Genomic DNA, 19,003 nt, shown 5'->3' on the forward strand with positions numbered 1-19,003 from the left:
AGCTAGGCTTGTCCCACCAACCAAGTTAGAGTACTCACCAAGGTCTGTACAATGGCGTGGTTGGTGGCGTTCATGTGTGCATTGAGTGGGAAGGAACACTCTCCATCACAGTAGTTGGCAGCGTAGCCTTTAGGTGCAATGATCCAGTCCTTAAGATAAAGCAGAAGGAAGAAGTGAAGGATCGACCAGGCAACCCGGAACCACCTGCACTCAGTGGCCTCAAGACGAGGCATTGTGCATGGTGCACAATATGGGGACATGCAGGGAGTTTGGAGAAATGCCCAAGTTCACATTCAGGTGAAGCTTGACTCTGTTGATCAGACCCCAGAGCTTCCAGTCTTTCCATGGGCTCTTAGCTGCTATGAACCTATTAGGTCCAGAACTGAGTGAGTGTGATGATTTGTATATGCTTGAACCACGGAATGGCATTATTAGGAGGTGTGGCCTTATTGGAGTAGGTGTGTCCCTATGGGTGTTGGCTTTAAGACCCTCATCCTAGCTTCCTAGAAGCCAGCATTCTGTTAACAGCCTTCAGATGAAGATGGAGAACTCTCAGATCCTGTGGCACCATGCCTGCCTGGATGCTGCCATGTTCCTGCCTTGATGATAATGGACTGAACCTCTGAACCTGTGAGTTAAATGTTATCCTTTTAAGAGTTACCTTGGTCATGGTGTCTGTTCATAGCAGTAATATCCTAAGACAGTGGGTGAATGGCTTGAAGTACAGATACTTTTTGGTTACTCCCCAATAAAATGTCAGTTGAAAGTGCCCACAGTATACCTAACAAACAGAGCATCCCAGCTTAGCATAGTGCACTGTGGGACTGATCAGGAGCTGCAGCTTCCACTGCCACCAATGAGAGGAGACTGCAGCCCAGAGAGAGACTCAACCTCAGAATTCGGAGCACTAGATCTACTGAACACATTGGAAGTCAGGATCTGTTGTGGGGACTTGGACCCAAAGGATCCTCTGTAGGACCCCGTTATGACCTGTCAAAGTCATGCCACCTATGTACAGAGGGACTGTTACCTCCTCACATCTAATCTGGGTGTGATGTCATGGTCAAGCATGTCCTGTTTCAAAGTAAAAGTTACTCAAATATACAAACAAATACACCCACCCCCTTGGACTCTGAAAGAACAAGGTAAGACAGAGTAGGTCTTGGGTTTAAGGGGTCACAGGGCTTTGGAAGTCCACAAAGGGGACAGGGTACACTGGGTATATTAGCAAGCCAGGTTTTCCTCTCAACTCCAGCAGCTTGAACATTTGAGCATTCATTGGATTTCGAGGACAGCTCCAGGAAGCTGATGATGTGACAGGAGCCATCGGTGAGAGAAGATCAAGTAGCTATTGCCCTCCTTACCCTGAGACTCACCTGCCATCCCAGGTCCTGGAAGCTCACGTAGAGCTCATGCTTCTTGCAAGCTGTTTTTAACTCACTGCTGTTGTAGTCTGTTGGAGGACATAAAAAGATACACTCACTCATTTGCTCCTTCACTTAAAGACTTACATGAGAGTTTTTCTCTCATACATGCCAGGCAATGGATGAGGCTCAGCACAAGTGTGAATCAGACCATTGTTGACACACATGGTCTCCCAACAGCTCAGTTGAGTTCCCAGCTGTCTGCCTAGTTTAAGAGCCACAGAAGAAATTAATCATTAATTTTTTTTCCTAATTGTGTTTCAAACGAAAAGCTGTTTAAGTGTTCAAATCCCCCTAGGCTTTGAAAGAAGGAGATAAGAAAGTTGGCACTGAGTTAGAGGGGTTGTGAGCTTTGGAACACGGTCTATTTTGTATCTGCTTTGGGCACCCTATTGAGTTAATGGACACCTTTAAGCAACAGATGTGTGTCGTGTAATCTGCTTCATGTAGGGTTTACAGAGGGATGTGGGAAGATTTCCACTGGACTTGAAAGATGACACACATCATTCACAGGTGGCTGTGCTAGACAAGATACACTCTGTTTAGAGGTGAACTATCCAGACATGGCTTGGGACTTTGGAGATAGCTTCTGGCCCCCAAAAAGAATGTCCTGAAGAAGTGCTATGACCAGGGGCCAACCAGGAGGCCCAGAAATGGAGGAAAGCCTGAAGCCACACTCCCCTGTTCTCACTGCTGGGGACAAGCCCTCCACATGAGCCCCAAAACAGTCATTCCAAAATCAGCAACTCCCCCAAATAATCTGCTGAACCTGCCTGTGCAATTCAGGAGCCACTGGCCCAACTTAACAACCTCCGAAGGAGATTGTTTGCTTCATCCCAGCCCATCAGAACAGCTTTTCTATGACATGGGGAACATATAGCTATGTCCTCCAAGAACTGGAGACTCAACAGGGCTGTGAGAGAAATGTACTCAAGTAGCTCAAATGCAGCTAGGAATACAAATGGCATGGTCAAGAGTCATGAGTCCATACTCCTGAAGCTTGTAGAAGGGACAACTGGGGTAGGGAACAGTGCTATTGGAATGGATGGGAGAACTCAAAGAGTTGGGAGATACAACTGGAGAAATGAATGACTTGGAATGCCAACAATTATGTGGACTTTTTATTAGAGACATGAAGGAAGTCTTCAAAGGGTTTTGAACCCGTGGGCTCAGAGCTATGGTCTGAAAGGACACATGTAGACAAGGAGCCAGATTTTGAAGGAAGATTCTTCCTCTAATGTGGTTTAGAGGAGATACAGAATCTAGATCAGAAACACACATTACCTCTGACTCTGTCATTCAACTATACAAATCAACAAGTTACCTCACAGATGTATTTCAACTTGACGTTCACACTTTACCTCTTGGAATTCCCAATCTCAAATCAGAAGAACATGTACAGAACTCATAATTTTGAAAAGAAGCCATAACTAAATCTAGTGTCCTGGGAAGAGAGATATGGGTCAAGTATTTACTGGTTCTAAATGTATTCACATCCACTCCATCACCATCCCTGGCTGCCTACCTGACCTTGCAGAACTTCCTCCCCCATTTTAAGTCTACATGAGAAGGAAATTCAGAGCAACCATGGAGGAAAGATCAGAGCAGAGAATGGAGGATTCTCACTCTGAACCACCACCACACACAGACAAGCCTTTCCTGCTGGAAACAACACTTCAATGTAAAAAACCAAAAAACAAAACTAAAGAGGATACACGATTTAATGGATTGTGAGTCAGAGTAACCTCTAGAGAAAGTTACAAAAGAAAAATAATGACAAAGCAAGGAATATTAAAGCAAGAACAAGATGGAAAAAGAACAGGCAGATATGAAAAGATAGGTAGATGCCAGAGAGAGAGAGAGAGAGAGAGAGAGAGAGAGAGAGAGAGAGAGAGAGAGAGAGAGAGAGAGACAGACAGACAGACAGATACAGAGACAGGGAGGGAGAGAAAGAGGAACAAACAAGTAGAACTTTATAAATGCCAACAAGCACTGGAAATAGAATGAAAGATCTAATCACTAGATTTAACTTAAGAGAGAAGTAGAGTCAGACCATTCATTTAAAGAAACCTCTTCAAATATAAGTAAATGGTCAGAAACTATGACTATCTGTAAAGAGACATAGAAGACAGAATAAAAGGCCCAACATAATTCTACTAGGAATTCCAGACAATTGTGATTGGGGAAAGTGATATTTGGAGACCAAAAGGCTCTGAGAATTTCCTAGAATTCAAAAAGAATTAACATTTTACATTCAAGCATCTTTAACTAAAAAGACATGATGAGCCCTCTTCAGAGTAAATAAACTCCTATGGTGACAAAATCTAGTAAAATTAGAGTATATTAAATTAAAAAAAAATCTCAAAAGTAACAAAAATTTAAGGAAGATTAAGCAGATTGATGGCAAAATTAACAAAAAATATTCATTCAAATATTAAATGTCATAAAACAACCTCACCAATCTAAAATTTTATACCCAGCTATAGTCCCTCCTCACTTTCCTTTGGGCCTCTGATCTCTTTTTCCTCTCCTGTCCCTAGGTACATGGAATTAGTATCTTGAATGTCCCAAGGCTACAGTGTTCCTGTATTCTTGTAGCTGTCCTTGTCAACTATATGACCCCCTAACCTAGGGTCTCACTTGGAACTCCTGTAATCAATCTACATTCTGACTTGTTTTTACTCCAGACTTCCTTCAAAATCTTTTAAATAAATCTTAGAATCACTGGCCATATAATGAGATTTTTAAATAGTTTTCCTTTATAGGTCAGGCATATAGCAGTAGTCTGAAATAATAAATAATGTACCAGTCAAACATGATAGTGCACACCTATAACCCTAGTATTTAGGAACCTGGGAAATTTGAGGCAGGAACACTTGCCGTGAGTTCAAAGCTAGCCTAGACTTCATAGTGAGTTCTGGGTCAGCCAAAACTATAATGTGGTACCCTCTCTCAAAACATATATTATCTATATTTTTTGCTATTTATTTATTTATTCATTCATTTATTTATTTTTGTCTTTATTTCCTAGCTGAGGGCATAGAAAACCTTGGTGTTTCCTGATAAAAATGTCTTTATTACAATAATAAGACTCCAACACACACCCACACCTCTATCCTTCATTGTAGGCCCCTAGAGAGCTTCAAGATAGATGCTGTTCACAGAAAAGCCTAGTGTATAAGAGGATTGGAACTCTGGGCCTGCCTCACCTCTAGAGATTGAGTATAATCATGTGACCAATGAGTTGATTTTGCACAGCATTAAAATCCCATATTCTATGGTTCATATGTGGTATGTTGCTCAAAGGTTTGTATGCTGGCAACTTGGAACTCAGCTAAGTTAGGTGGGTGGAACTAAAGTGGGCTTTGTATGAGGCAATGATGTCATGGGAACCACCTCACAAGGTGGACTATGCCTTTCTAGTGACTACATCAGTTACTGTGACAGATTCCTATAAAGCAAGGCCACCCATCTACTATCTTTTATATATGTGTCATTTTCTGTCCTGGGATCTAATGTGATGCTGTTTTCTATACTTCCTGAGGTCTTTATCACATGTAGCTGGCCAAACTTTTCAGCTTCCAAACCATAAGCTATAATAAGCTTTTCCTTATAAGTACTTAGTTGCAGATATTTTGTTATAGCAACACCAAATGGACTGACTTACCAAATAAAAACCCAAGACCACAAGGCTCGGTGACATTTCTAGAGGTTTGTACATTCTGATGTTGTCGAGAGAAAGGTGTACCTGGAAAGGGCACAGAGGTTCCAAGACCCTAACCCCTGACCCACCTTATTCTAAATCACTGATTTTGCTATCTTTGAGTTCATAACAAAATGACAATCATAAATACAGACCCTTCTGTAGAAAATTACTAAATATGAAAAAGTGGGCACAGAATCTCCTCAACTTGTAGGAAAGCCAGACCCAAGTATGGATGGCTTGGAGGCCTCACCTTGAGGATAGTCTCTGAAATAGGGTAGTGCAAGCCTGCTGAGGACCTTGCTCTAATGAGCTGGTTTATGTCAGAACTGAACTAAAGACCACCTAGTCAGTAGTAGAAAACTATTGTCAGAACACAGACAGGGCAACTTCCCCACCGCTAGATTTCAATTTTTCTCTTGGCTACTACAGTCCAAGGACTTCATCTCAAACTTCCCAACCCCTCCAGCTGTCTGTGAATGTGCCTCGGGTCTGACTCTCTCAGTGTTCAGCACAGAGAACTTTCTGGAAAGAGAAGCTATTTCTTTTATGGCCAGACGTTGACGTTTTTGTTATTAAGGACTGGGGCCAGAGAGAGGAGAAGCAGGAATTCAATCCTTCTGTTTCCTTTCCTACAGATATTTGCTGGCCGAGCTTGTGTTTCCTTATAGTTCCATGGTGAGGGCTGGCAAAGAGCACATAAATATTTGTGGAGGTCAATGACCTTTGGAATACTTGTTTCTGTAGCTCAGGGGTGGGCGCCCCGGGTTCCATGTGGGATGATGCTGACCCAATTTTTTGTGTTTTGTTTTTACAGATTGACAGATGGCTGAAAAACAAAACAAAACAAAAAAACCTTTCTCCTTTACCCCAACTACCCTTGGTATCTATTTACAAGAGGAGTCTGAAAAAAAGCCAGGTGTTTTTTAAGTATGCAGCTAAAATTTAATAAAAAATATATCCACTTAAATTCGATAAAAGAAAAAAAAATAATAACCATACAGCTTTATCCAAGTGGGGCAGAGAAAGGAGAAAGTACAGAGTTAGAGGCAAAGACGAAATCATGAAAACACAGAGACACTGCAGCGCCAAGGCCAGCAACAGGGCCCATGGACACAGTGTCAGAATCATGGGCATCCTGTGCACAAATTTGGGGGACCACCGGCACTGCCACTGAGAGGGTGCTACAGCTTCTTCCAGACTCCAGCTCAGAACCATCAGGAGGAAGAGGTGCTATGCTGTCTAGATGGCTCTCAGCACAGGAGAGCCACAGGTGCTGCCTTGGAGGATGAGAGGCAGGGACACCATTGCCCCAAATAGAGCCAAAGATGTCTAGGCAGCTTTGGGACACACTGCCGTGAGCACCTAGTACCAGTGTCGAAGCATGTCTTTAGGAGTTATCTGGCTGCTGTAAGCTTAACACAGCAGTCAAAGCCTGGGACTCAACCATCCCAATACAATTTTCCACGTCAAGGCAGGAGGGCGGGGCAGTCAGAAGGCCCAGCAGGTAAAGGTACTTGCTACCAAGACTGATGACCTGGGTCTGTCACTCTCTTTCTCTCTCATTCATGTCTTCTTCCTCTTCTTTCACAGAGCACATACCTACCCTTCCTCCCCCTTCTCTTCAAATGTCAAGGGCAAAAACAAAACAGAAGCTGTCAAAGTGACACCTGTTTTCAGAGGCCCAACTGCCCTTCCTTTATCTTTATCCTAAGCCCTATCTTATCAAAAGAAAAAAAAACCTATTGCTTCTACCCACCTCACCTGTAGACCATGAGGTGAATGCTGGAGGTGCCAGCTCTTTCCATTGCTACATTAGGTCAAGTGCAGGCAACCCTCTAGGGTTCAGAGTTCTGGTTTCCGGGTCGAGAAGGGCTTGACTTTCTGCCTACATTTTGTTTATACCCATATCACCAGCACTAGAGACCACAGGAAGGCCCCAGGCATTTCTAGGATTTTTAGGTTACATGCTCACCACTTAATAAATATGTGACTTTCATCTCCTTTTAGCTACATGCCTTAAAAACAGACAAGGTTTTCCATAAAACACCGAGACTCTATGAACCTCACAAAACTGCCTTTCCATTACCTCTGACTCCCAGACCCTCCCCGTGGTTGGTTAGTCACTGACTTACTGGGCATCTTATATCTGTTCATTCTGATTTATTAAGGTTGAAAATTAAAATGTCTGGGGCCAGACTGAAAGCGTTTCAGATTTTGAGTTTTTCCGGATTTTGGAATACATGTATTTACTTTGCTAAGCTGAACTTCTTTGGTACAAAAAAAAAAAAAAAAAAAAAAAAAAAAAAAAAAAAAAAAAAAACCTCAAATGTGAAAGTGTTTTGTTTAGTTTTGGTTTAGTGCTGATAGGATGTTCAGATGGGTTCAGATGAAGTGTTTCTGTTTTGGAATTTTCAGATTGGGGATGCTTGGTCTAGACCAACCCACACAGGGAAGATTCGAGGAGGAGGCAGACAGGACTCGCTAATCTACTGCACCCCAGATCACTGTTATCCTAAAGCAATCTCACAGTAAAGGCCAAGCATGATAAAGGTGGGTTTGGAAATGATTCCAGCTTTCGAGTCACTCGTCCACACGTTAAAGCTTGTTTCATTTAACACACTCTGAACAAGGCTGTTTCTACGTTGAGGTGTCTAGAAGCCAAGCTCAGGCTCCAGAACTTTACCTTAAGCTCAAAATGACAAAGTAAAATCCCTATCTCCTTTGAAAAATAAAAAAAGCTGACATTTTCAGACCCAGGCTTTGGCTTCTTCTGAAACATCTAATAAACCAAGGTGTTTATGGTAGGTTGACGCATCCCCCACTCCCAACTTCAGCATCCTCAGCCTGTGGCAGTCACAGATGAAGTACCGTGAACACAGAGATGCAACCTGCAATCTGTGACTGAAGGTCCCTGAACTTGACAGCATGAGATTGATGTTATAATGCTGAAGACATGTTTTCTAAGACTTGTGTTCTGGTTACTTCTCTTGTGCTCAAAGCTTACAAATGGGCACCAGTGGGAAATGTAAGGGATTGAAGAACTTTTAACATCACATGGAACTGCTGGAAACCCACACTTTGCCAAGAGGTCTTAAGAGGTGTCTGCTCAGATGTGTGGGAAAGAGATGGAAGAAGAATTTATTCCCTAGGTAGCAACAGAACAGTTACAGACTCATCCCCAAGGATGCTCAGAGTCCTGAGGAAATTGTGCTATTTCATAGGCAAAAACAGCAGGAACAAGAGACAACCACAGTTACACATCACCCGGTAACATTGATAGTGAGGACATGGATATAGCTCAGGGGCAAAGACGTTGCCTAACATGCACAAAGTCCTGGTTTTGAAGTCCAGCACCACCAAAAGAAAGCCCTTTTTCTTCCAATAAAAAAAAAAAAAAAAAGATAGTAAAAACTCTGATGGTTGTCTGATAAAACAAAGACCAGTCCACCATCACAGCCTCAGACTCTCTGACTTGAAATGGCATGAATGGCCCTCTCCTCCCCAGATGTGTCAAGTGGGATCCCAAAAATGTAACGGGAACAGAACCTAAAATTGCCAAAAGAAAGCATCTGTCAAGGCCATCCGTTTATGGACCCCACAATGGATTGGCCAAGTGGTATCACAGGCCCCCACAAGACAAAACAGCGAAGGCCAAGAGAAATATTACCAAAGAGAATGGCAGGCCGCAGAGACTTCGGACTTTAGTTGGAAGACCTAGGATAGGGGCTCAGAGCACACTAGACTGGCAAGAACTGGGCCTGGAAAACAATCACCAGATTCATGAGAATTCCTCCCGGGCTCCATAGAGCAGCTTAGCCCAGCACTGTCAACCAGGTGTAAAAACAAAAAGGACATGTCCTGAGGCTGTACAAGCCTGTGGGCGAAGTGCAACTTAGCCAACATCCACCCCCCACCCTGTGGAGAGGACAGCAGTAGAGAAGCATGGGCCACAGACACCATAAAGGGAGACCTGCCCCCCAAAACCCACTGTCTGGTGCATGTGCCTGCAGAGTCCAATCTGAAGTCAGATATAGATGCCAAAGCACATGGGGTTAGCTGTAGGGACCAGGAGGCAGTAGGTAAGCTCTTGGCCACTTGCTTGTGATAGGCGGGTCTGCCTGTCTCAGAAATCTACAGCTCCGTTCCTAAAATAGATCCTTGTCATGTTTCATTCTGGTGACAGGTGATTTGATAAACGACGCTAATGTCTTGACTCAGGTGCCAGACGGTGGGCTTTTTCTAGACTAGGCCCCTTTGGGAAGAAGTATCAATGCCCTGGGAGTATATTATAGAAGACATGGACAACCAAAGAATAACAATCTCTTCCTTCAATCTCCCAAAAGACTTAAAAGAGGAAGTGGCAAGAGTCACTCTCCTGATGGCACCTTTTCTGAGGCTGATCTAGCTCACAAAGGCCCCTTCAGGAGCCTGGAAGGGAAACCAGAGAGAGGCATGTCTACTCTCTAAGCACAGGCCATATTTCTGAAAAATCTCCCTTCTGTTCTTTTTTAGTTTCCTTATAGTTTGTAAGTTAAGTTGGTTTTAGGGGTTTTATGGATTTAGTTTGAGACAAAGTTTTAAACTGTATCCAAGTGTCCTGGCACTGAACTCTCTCTTTAGGCAAGAATGGCCTTGAACTTCTGATCCTCCTGCCTCTACCTCCCAAGTATTAGGATTATGATTATGGGCATTCCCTACTATAGCCAGCTTATCAAAACTAGGGCTTTGTGCATGCTAGGCAGGTACCCTCCAAACTGAGCTGCATATCTAGCCTTAGAAGATATCTTGGGAAGGCTCTGGACCCTCTGCTTGTCCACTTCCATTAACAGGAGAAAGCCAAGCACATAAGCAGAGCTGGAAGGGCTGCATGTGAGTAGCCTCTGACCTCCCTGGAGGCTCTGAGAGAGAAGCCCCTTCATCTCAATGCTTTCTTGGGGGTTTTAAATATGCAAGGCCAGAGGGATTTGGCTTGGATTCCTATGCCTGGGAGGAATAAAGAGACTAGGAGTGGATTGGGAGGTGGGGTGGGGAGACCAAGAGACAACAGGGGCCCTCGGACCTCATTATGAATCAGGCCACTTTAATATCCGCAATTAATTTTAACTCATCGGATTGAAAGAAAAGGTTGAAAGGGACTCAGAAAACAGTAATTGGATGGCCTTGCAAAAGCCCAAATCATAGACAACATGCTTTCTTAATTAAAAATAACTGGTCTATATATTGGGTGGGCAGGGTGAGTGTTGAATCAATCAAGTGAAATTATAATTTTAAAAAGCAATCAACATTGCAAGCAAAGCCTCCACAGTCTGAGGTCCGAGGAATTAAATTAGCCACAGTTCCCAAATGCTGCGTACCACTGGCTGACTTCACCACCAGGCCCCATTGAATTAATGCAGACTATTAATTCAGTTCTACAGACTGCCTCCCTGGGGAATAAACCAAAGTAGGCCATCCTTTCTAGTATTTATTTATTTATTTATTTATTTATTTATTTATTTATTTATTTATTTATAAATTTTTTATTTGTTAATCTTGACTGTTTCTGGTGGTAAATACAGGAACACCCATGCAGTACAGTGCTTCCAAACAAGGAGCATGACAAGGAAAAACAAAATGTCATATCACACTGGGTAATGGCTACTCAAGTTGCTGACTTAAGAGAAGGCTTAATAAGTCACAGCTTAGGAGACACTTCTTCCCAGAAAGGTGGGGTGCTTTGAGAAGCTGCATTCATTCTTCCCAGGTCCCCCAAATGACAGTTGTAATGAGCTGCCTCAAAAAATAAGCACAGCCTCTAGAAATTGTTTTACTTCCTTGGGACCCCAGCAACATTCTCTAAGCAACTACTTCCTCCAAGTGGGTTTAAGTAAGTAATCTTCTAACGCGGGCTGTGTGGCTGCATTTCCTCAAACCGGAACAATCTGTGAGGTAGTCCACACCCTCACAATACCGAGGGGGGAACTGAAGCTCAGATGCACCAGGTAGGTTCCTCTAAACTCACAAAGTGGCAACAAAGAAAATTCCCGCAGAGCATCTCACAGCAGTTGGTCGGTGTGGTACTTGTTTTCTGTGCTGTTAAGAAACACCAGGAAGCCAGGACTCAGGAGCCCTTGCACTGGTTGGCGCTTGGACTCAGTACCTCTTAACAGCTATGGACTTGCTTCTGGGAGCCTCTACCCCCTACTCCTCCCAGTTATAGAGAAGACTTCTAAAAGTAGGAATTAACTCCCAGACATGGGGGGCCGTTTCTTCTCTCTTGCCCTTTGGACTTGCTTGTCCACATGGCTCTGAATACCCAATATAGTCTTGGCCAATCAGAGCAGTTCCTGTGGTAACAAGATGATCAGGGCTGATCATGTGGTGTGAGCCAGTCCAATGAGCATCAAGGCCTGGCTTCCTGCTGAAGCCAACAAGGGAGAGAACTCTATTTAAAAATGAGGTTGCCAAGGTCTCTCTGAGACTCTGGGAAACCTTAATGTACATTGATTATCTTCGTGAGGATTCTGCCAACGAGAAACACAGGAAACAGATCCAGAACCATCTGTTCCTAACAGTCCAACCAAACTGAAGCAAGAAACCTTCAACCTCCCAGTTAAATGAGCCAATAAAACTCATGTTAGAGGCTCTGGCTACCAAGAGTTCAGGCAAAAACAAGCCCACGGAACACGACTGTACACCGCCTCATGCAAGTTGAGGCCCCATAAATCTGGAATGCACCAAAACATAAACCTCAATTGATGGTTGCTGGTCAAGTCGAAGTGCACTAAGAATACTGTATAAAATTAACATATGTAAGGTGAATAGGGAATATAAGTTAATTTTGTCATTAGACATAGGTCTTATCCCTAGGAAATTTCATCATGTATATTTGTAAGTATCCCCAAATCTGAAGAAAAGAAACATCTGGAACCTTTCTGGCCATCAGAGGACCTGGGTTTGAGTTCCTACTATCTGCATGGTGGTTCACAAACATCTGTAACTATTTCAGAAAAGCTGGCACATCTTCTGACCTCCATGGGCACAAGGCGTGCATGTGGCATACGTGGGTGCCAGGCATGCACATGACACACACATATACATGCAGCCAACGCATTCATGAATAAAATAAAATACATCTAAAAATTAAAATAATTTAAAATTTAAAATGGGGGTGTTCCCATGATTATGTCGGAAGGAAAAAAAAAGGAACTAGAAACCTCACCAAACAGAAGGATGCTTGTCTGAACCAAGAGGTGGGAATGAGATGCCTACAGCCCCAGCCTTTGGGTAGCAATGCTCTATGCTGAGGGGTCCTAGGATCCCATACAGGTATCTATGAGTAGGACATAGCCACCATTCCTAGGGACACCCCCACCCCACTAGCCACTATATTTGCTGACAGAGCAGTCTAGCATCTGGAGCCATAGGTACCTTTGTCCTGATGGGAACCATGGCCCCATTCGCACTCACCTGAGGCACTGGAGCCCCGGGACACATCCTGCGACTGGGTGGACCGGTTACGACTCTGCTGCCGACGCCGACTGGAGGCTGACCTGGTGGTGCGCACATGGACCTCGCTCACCTTGAAGAAGGCCACCATGAAGGGCTGCTTGTCGTAAGGGCCGTCTCTGCCCACCAGGCCCGCCGCACGGGGGTTGACGTGGAGTCCTTTAATGCAAATCAAAGCCCACCCCGCTTTACTCCACAGAACCTTAGTCTCAGAGCTACACGACGAGACGACACTTTCTAGTCTTCCATGTAAAGGAGTAAAGAGTGAGAAATGTGATCAAGGCCCCATGTATCCGACCACCCTGGCTGGCTCCCTGTATGTAGGCAGAGTCAAAACATGCCTCCCAAAGTACAGGATGACCCCAAGGAGTGCTCTGGTTTCTGGTCCCCCTACTCATGTTCACACTTCCTTTCTGGCTTTATTTCTAACTGTGCAGCAGGACCAGAAACGGGGAGCCCATCACGTGGGGAAGTTTCCTTAAGGGTCCCTGGGCAAAATCGCAAAATCACTGCGGAGTCAGATCCTAACAACTCCCCTTTTCCTCCTCTTCCTTTGGTGCTGGGTAGAACCCAGAGCGTCTTGATAAACAAGTGCTCCATCACTGAACGGTAAGACCCCAAGCTTCCAGTCTTCCCCCCAGGAGCTCCCACCCAGTTCAGCCACTGGAAGCCCTCCTTCCATTGTTATTCTTGCACGAGGCATGGTCTGAGCCTGTTTCCAAGTCCTGGCTAGGAGAAGGGTTTTGCTTTTTGGTATGGTCATGGGGGAAGAGTAAACAAGGTCATCTGGCTCCGAGGACTGAGCTGCAAACAATGGTCCCACCGCAACCGCCACAGAGGAAATGAAGGAAAAGGACCTTGCAGAGAGACTGGCAGGGCTCAAATCCAGACTCACCATCCCGAGTCACCACACTCAGTTGGAGTCCCATGTTGTGCTGTGGTGTCACCACCCACAGATTACTAGTTGCTGTGATGTCAAATTCCAGCCAGCCTTCTTCGGAGGCCCACACCACCCGGGTGTCCAACAAAAATAGGTCAGAGTCTCTGAGGAAGGAAGAAAAAAAAAAAAAAAAAAAACGGTACAGAGAATCACCTGCTGCCCTGCAGCTCATTTCCTCCTGTGTCTTGTCAAGAAAGAATGCTGAGGTCAGATAGTGCCCATCTGTGTGACCAGACACAGCTCTCTGCCTGCCTGGCACCGTAGGGCGAACACAACAGCATAATTAGCAAAGACACAGACCTGAGCTATCAGGAGGCTTGGTAAACTCACCCAGACCTTCTGCCTACCACACCAAATCTTTCTTGCAATTAAGGTAAATTGCAAACATTATTTCATTTCTCTCAATACTTACTTCATTTTTATTCCGACATTGTTTTATTCATGGTGCTTGTTATTGATGATAATAATAATAATGATAATGATAATAATAATGATAAATAATAGCCACAATTAATAGCTTAATTATGGCTAGTGAGCACTGAAATGTAGAAGACAGGTATAAGACTAGATTAAATCAGGACCCAAATGATATATAAAAATTAGTTGTCTCTTGCATTAAATCTCTGTACATATATATGTACATATATATGTGTGTGTACATATATATATATATATATATAAATCAAGAATTAATTTTACATTTAGACCTAGCAACCACTTCCCAAGATATTCCGTTATATATGTGCGAAGCACCCCCACTGCTGGAAACACTTCTGGGTTTCATGACATTTACACACTCTCCACTGCCTTAAGATAAGTGTCAAATTCTAATGGCAAATATTTACAAAGTACTCTCTTCTTGTTCTGATAATCATTTTTGCAGAGCGCTGTTATCCCCGCCTTCAGCTGGCAAACTAAGTCTCAGACATGGAGTTATGGGGCCGGATCATTTAGCCAAGATGAAAACTACAAAAATTTAGTCAGTGAACAAAGGGAGGGGCTCAGCTCCAATTCAAAAAGCTTCCTACAATGACAGACTTGAGATTATTTCCAAAGACAACTTGTGATCAGTGAGAAAAGTTCACTCCTCATTCAGCAGCATCTTCTGAGGCCAGGGCAGCATCTGGGTTTAGAGTCTTCGGTTTCTTTGGTGGGAAATACACTTTTTCCTGCTTCCAAGGCAGCTTGGAGTTAGAAGGGAACTTGATTGTCATTGTTTTCGAGTATAAAGAGTAGGTAGGGTGACAGGGAGTTTACTCAGCTGCTTGGCAGTCTGCAGGGGCGGACTTGAGTTTGTCCTCCTTAAAGCTCTTCCCTGTGTGGATGTGTCACGTTCCCTGTGGACAGACTACCCCCCTGTGACTGGGGCAACAACTTTGAGCCCAGAGATGAGGGCTGTTCATGGAAAACAGCAAGAGGGGACTGGGAGTCCAATGCTTTGAAGTTGAGATGCAGAAGGACATCAAGTCCACATTGCAAGGTCATAGAAGACCCTCATCCAGAAATAACACAGACAGTACAAACAGCTCTGTGGGAAAAACAGTCCCACTATCAATGCAAGCTGAGGATGTAGTCATCCTAGGGGAAGGCTTTGGCTGGCATTCCTCAGAACCGAGATCCAGAGGGAAGTTCGAGGGAGGAGGCAGAGCACAGAGTCCCTGACGAGGGTCAGTTGCTATGTGCAGAGCCTCAGTCACGACCCAAAATCTAAGGAAGTGCAGTAAGATGCAGAGAGAGGCAGTGTGGGCGTGGCAAGGCTGGCACACAGAGTTGGAATGGGCCTGTGCTTCTGTTTGTAAAGAGAAAGGATGCAGAGCTGAGGACGCTGGTGCACACCTGTAACCCCAGCATTAACATCATTGTCTGCAATGGAGACGCAAGAAGGAATACGAGGAGAAAGGAGAGGGATGAGTGAAAGAGGAAAGCAAAATATGTGGATCTGGAAACAAGTAAAAATTGGGGCAACCGTGGGAAAAAAGCTGGCAAGAAGGATGAATTATTACAATGTGGAAGAAATTACGTTTACATCATTGTACTGGCTAGTTTTATGTCAACTTGACAGACTAGAGTCATCAGAGAAGGAGGGGAGGTCAGCTGGGAAAATGTCTCCATAAAATCTTATTGTAGGCAAGCCTGAAGGACATTATCTTAATTAGTGATTCATGAAGGAGAGTCCAGCCCATTATAGGTGGAGCCTCCCCTGGGCTGGTAGCCCTGAGTTCTTTAAGAAAGCAGGCTGAGCTAGCCAGGAGGAGCAAGCCAGAAAGCAGCACTCCTCCATAGCCTTTGCCTCAGCTCCTGCCCTGTGGGGTTCCTTTCCTGACTTCAGTGAGGCACAACGATATGAAGTAAAGCCCAGTAAACTCCTCCTCAAGCTGTTCTGGTCATGGTGATCCATCACAGAAACCCTGAGACAGTGGTTCATGGTCATGAATGGACATTGGGGTTTCTTAACTACTGCACTTATCTTGGGCACCCAGAATGCATGGTGTTTCTGTGGTACCCAGTGCTCATTATGAAGTTCATGGCTATTCTCAATGCTTATGAGACTGGCTAAGCAAGTGCAGAGCTGGTTCAAGATCAGGAGGGAACCTTGGCTTTAAGGTGCTCCGTTCCTCTGCAAGGGACAGCAGTAATTTCCTTTCTCATGGCTGTGACAAAAATGCTTGACAGACACAGCTTAAAGAAGGAAGGGTCACTTTCGCCTCATGGGTTCAGAGGTGAATCCTCAGTTGCTCGGAACCATGGGCTTAGATAGAACATCCTGATTATAGGCACAAGCCATAAGGAGGAGCTATTTACTTTGAGGGAGTCTCTTTGAGACAGAGGGTGAAGGAAGGAGAAATGAGGGCACAGAGGGAAGGAAATAGCAGAGAGGAAGGGAGGGAGGAAAAGGATAGCCCCAGCTAACCTCTAGCTAGTCCTTAGATCATACAAAATGCCACAGCCAGTTAGAGGCAAAGTGTGTAATACACAAGACTGTGTTGTTCATATTCAAACAACAACAAAAAGTAACAACATGGACTTATAGATCAGGGCTAAATGAGATAAAGAAATTACATGTACACACAGTTCCACAGGACACTGTACTAGATGCTTTTCTCTCTTGTCTCCCTCTGTGTCTCTGTGTCTGTCTGTCTGTCTGTCTGTCTGTCTGTCTCTCTCTCTCTCTCTCTCTCTCTCTCTCTCTCTCTCTCTCTCGGTGTGTGTGTGTGTGTGTGTGTGTGTGTGTGTGTGTGTCTTCTCCGTGTGTGTGCTTCACTGCATACCTCTGGCTGGCCTAGATCTCACTATGTAGACCAGGTTGGTCTCCAACTATCTGCCACCCTGATGTAAAAAAGCATCAAATGAAACAAACTGTCTCAAAGTAGACAGTAAGAACCAATGCCTGGGTTGTCTTCTGACTTCCACACTGATGCACACACTCCACCTTCTGCATTCCCACCGAAGAGTCTATGGCAAATGGAAGAGTTCAGGTACACTGAAAGTGAAAACCATTGATTTGAATGGTTTCTTTGTAGGATTTGGCCAAAGCTCATTGATAAAGATGGCCACGTATGCAAGTGTCCTTTGTCAAGAAACTCATCTGGAACGTTCCATTATGAGGAATTCCTTGCAAGTGATTCTTGGCTCGTTCACCAGAGGCTCATTCTTCATGACCTCCATTCCCATCTATAAAAAGTAAAGTCTAAAAATGTTCACAGTACAGGCTGAAAATACCAAGCAAATGCTCAAATAAGTAAGGGATCAAGACCCAGTGTGTTTAAAGACAGACTTGACTACATATAGGATACAGGAAAACAATGGGGTTAGAAGGCATGAGCTGCCCTCACACACTAGGTCAGGGTGCCTCAGAGATTCACACAGAAAGGCACCTGGTATGGTTATTTGTGGTGGAACCCCAAGACCTTCCTGACTTTTCCCTATTCCTCCCATTCAAGAGAACACTGTATGCTCAGTGTGATGGTGTCATAAATATTTATTAAAGCCTAAAGTTGTCCCCCAAAGTCCGAGGTTGGGAACATATTCCCTAATGCAGCAGTGCCAAAGTGGGTCTTCAGGGTGTGATTATGTTGCAAGGGCTCTCACTTTATGAATGGATGATATCCTTGTCACTAGAGAAGGTTCCTGATCAGAGGATAAGGCTCCCCTTCTCTCTATTCATGTGTGCACTCTCTTTCCTTTCTTACTTTCCATCCCAGGATGACACAGGAAAGGGTCCTCACGAGCTATGGCTCCCTGATCTTGGACTACCCATTCTCCAGAACTGTGTACTAAGAAACCTCTGTTTTCTGTAAAATACCAGACTCAGGTATTTTGTTATAGTGAACAAACTGGACAAGGAAAACATGTATTTACACAATTAGTGCAAGGACTTTTACAAAGAAATTAAGTTTTAGGAATTATGCATCTAGGAACTCACACTTACTCATTTCTTCAGTGATTCGTGTCTTTGTCTATTGACTCTTCTGTGACATGTAACCTCCCTTGAGTAGGTCTAGGCCTCTCACTCAGTGTTGGAGTACTTGTCCAACTAGTGCAAAGGTTCCAACCTAAGTACAGGAAAAATAAGAGTTCCCCAAACTAAGCAGGATGCATCTGAGTCTCTTTATCATACTCTGGCAGAGTTAAGATGAGATGGCCTTGGCTGAGATTTGTCATACGGCTAAATGAAGACTTCCCATCTGACCACAGTCACCCCCAACCTGGGTTATTTGGGCTTTCTTTCTGACATGGCAGACTCAGCTCACGTATCCACAACAACAACAAAAATTCTCAAAACCAAAGAGAGATGCCATTTGTAAAGCACCTGTTAACTATTTTGCTCTTGGATCCCACTTTGTGTGATGATCAGGGTTTCCTTGACCAAAGACAGAGCAATGTCATGTGTTTCTAGGCCAGAGTGCAATTTTCCTCAGACTAATCATCCTAGACAATGAAGTGTTTGTTTATTTGTTTTGTTTTGACCAATCGACAAGGCTAACAGAAGAGATCTACAAATTAAAAAAAGTAATCACACTGGAATTAAAGTTGACCAACTGCCATTCCTAAGACCTGGGATGTTTCAGTGTCCTCATATAGTCCCCTCCTGTGACTCAGCTACTGAGGTGCCTTCCAGGTTGGCACTATTTCACTGGGTAAAATATGATGGGCCTTTCCTTCACTTGTTCCAGAGGAGGGTGGGAGGTGCCTGGGTATCCATTCTCCTGGCAGAATGTAACCACTGCCATGGTACCATGTCAGAAGTTTGTGTTTGCCATAGCCCATTTTATTAGAAAAAGAATGTTCTTGATAAAGTAGAACTTATTCATTCGAAATAAGCAGATTCATAATACATTCCTTTGCTGTGTATAGGTCTGGATTCAGTGGTAAGTTAAGATACAAAACAAAATTCAAATTCTGGTAAATTCAACACAACAAGAAGAATCCAGCTTTTGAGGAGAC

At 44.0% G+C, this 19,003-nt stretch overlaps 1 protein-coding gene across 2 annotated transcripts in view; it reads right to left on the minus strand.

Annotated features, from left to right (window-relative positions):
- Positions 1 to 19,003, minus strand: part of BMP6 (bone morphogenetic protein 6) — a 146,956-nt gene that overhangs the window by 1,323 nt on the left and 126,630 nt on the right. Inside the window, exons 2-5 of one of the 2 annotated variants that reach the window (XM_080915810.1) lie at positions 13,514 to 13,660; positions 12,580 to 12,777; positions 1,377 to 1,453; positions 39 to 149 (exon numbers count right to left, since the gene is read on the minus strand). In XM_080915810.1, coding sequence (XP_080771936.1) covers positions 39 to 149; positions 1,377 to 1,453; positions 12,580 to 12,777; positions 13,514 to 13,660 — 533 coding nt within the window. Of the gene's footprint in view, positions 1 to 38; positions 150 to 1,376; positions 1,454 to 12,579; positions 12,778 to 13,513; positions 13,663 to 19,003 lie in introns of both variants that reach the window. The other variant, XM_080915809.1, reaches the window with a different exon arrangement.

This window comes from Micromys minutus (genome assembly GCF_963924665.1).
Source record: "Micromys minutus genome assembly, chromosome: 1".
Classification (NCBI taxonomy): Eukaryota; Metazoa; Chordata; class Mammalia; order Rodentia; family Muridae; genus Micromys; species Micromys minutus.